Source organism: Emiliania huxleyi (genome assembly GCF_000372725.1).
Source record: "Emiliania huxleyi CCMP1516 chromosome Unknown EMIHUscaffold_132, whole genome shotgun sequence".
NCBI lineage: Eukaryota > Haptophyta > Isochrysidales > Noelaerhabdaceae > Emiliania > Emiliania huxleyi.
Window position 1 is genome coordinate 25,886 of NW_005201269.1, and position 1,294 is coordinate 27,179.

At 68.6% G+C, this 1,294-nt stretch overlaps 1 protein-coding gene across 1 annotated transcript in view; it reads left to right on the forward strand.

Annotated features, from left to right (window-relative positions):
- Positions 1-584: 584 nt before the first annotated feature.
- The window catches only part of EMIHUDRAFT_455074 (hypothetical protein), a 1,590-nt gene continuing 880 nt past the window's right edge, over positions 585-1,294 (forward strand). Inside the window, exons 1-3 of the mRNA XM_005788730.1 lie at positions 585-599; positions 704-905; positions 1,075-1,196. Coding sequence (XP_005788787.1) covers positions 707-905; positions 1,075-1,196 — 321 coding nt within the window. The 5' untranslated portion in view covers positions 585-599; positions 704-706. The remainder of the gene's footprint in view (positions 600-703; positions 906-1,074; positions 1,197-1,294) is intronic.

A 1,294-nucleotide genomic window follows, 5' to 3' on the forward strand; every position in this document is an offset into this window, starting at 1 on the left:
CTGGCTGAGATCAGGGCAGTCGATCTGCATTGCGTCAGCATCTGCTGCCGACAGCGGCTCTGCCGCGGCTTGAAGGAGCGACGCGTCGTCCATCGCGTTGTCATCGTGCGGGCGGGCCGAGGCACAGGGCGAGCCCGGCGTCTTCGGAGGCTTCGGAGACGGCTGCATCGGGACGTCAACCGGGGCTGCCGCTGCCGACAAGCCCGGCCTCTCGAACGCGGGTCGCAAGGGGTCGGGAGACGTGGCCTGCGGCTGCTCCGTCGGAGAGGCGTCTGACAGGGCCGCGGCGCGAGGCGGAGGCACGGCCTCCGGAGCGCCTGCCTCGCCGAGGCCGATGGACGCCATTTGCCGGCAGCAAGGGCGAGTCGACACGCTCGGCGGGCGTGAGGTGAAGCGCCGTGGCACACACAGGGAGGAAAAAGGTTTCCCCCTTCGCTGGGAACGACCGCTTCGCAGCGCAAGGTAGGTAGGTAGGTAGTAAGGTGAAGAACAGCCAGGCTCGGACTGGACACCAACAAGAAAAGAATTCGCGCGCGAAAAAAAAAAGGTGAAATTCGCCGAACGAAGAGTTCGGCCGCCGCAGGGCAGCTCCACTCTCGGTGCCACAACCCCCAGCGGCTCGCTACGCCGGCCGCACCTCCTCGCCGCCTCCTTCCTTGACTCCCTCCCTCACCGCCCCTCACCCCCACCCCCCCCCCTTGAGGTTATGCTGCGGCTCGCCGCGGCCCGCTCGTCGCGCGCGGCGCTGCCGCTGCGCCGCGTGCGCGGGATGTGCGCGGTCGCCGATCCGGACAAGATTGTCAAGGATCTGGACGTTGCGATCACCGACTTCACCACAAAGATGGAGAACCCGCCGCCGCCGCCAGACTACACCGTCGCCCAGATCCAGGCAGATGCGGAGACCGGTGCCGCGGGCCCTCCGCCGCCAGCCCTCCGGCTCTGCGCGCTGCCGGCTCCCCTCCCCCCCCCCCCTCTCCCCCTCGGGTGGTCCACCCTCCTTCGCGGGGCGCGACATCAGCGGCCGCCCTTCCCCTCCTCTCCTCCCAAGCCAGCCTCCCCTCGCGCCTGCTGCAGGCTCCATCAACGTGAGCAAAGTCGGCGAGATCTTCGGGTCGCACGAGCCGGAGCAGCGCAAGATCATGATGACGATCGCGTCGCGCATCAACGAGCTGGCGAGGGGCATCCAGGACACCAAGGTCGAGTCGATCGACTGGGACATGTGGACGGAGCGGTACACGTCAATTGGGTGCGCTGCACTTGGGGAGGGGGGGGGGGGGGGGGAACGGGTGCTGCG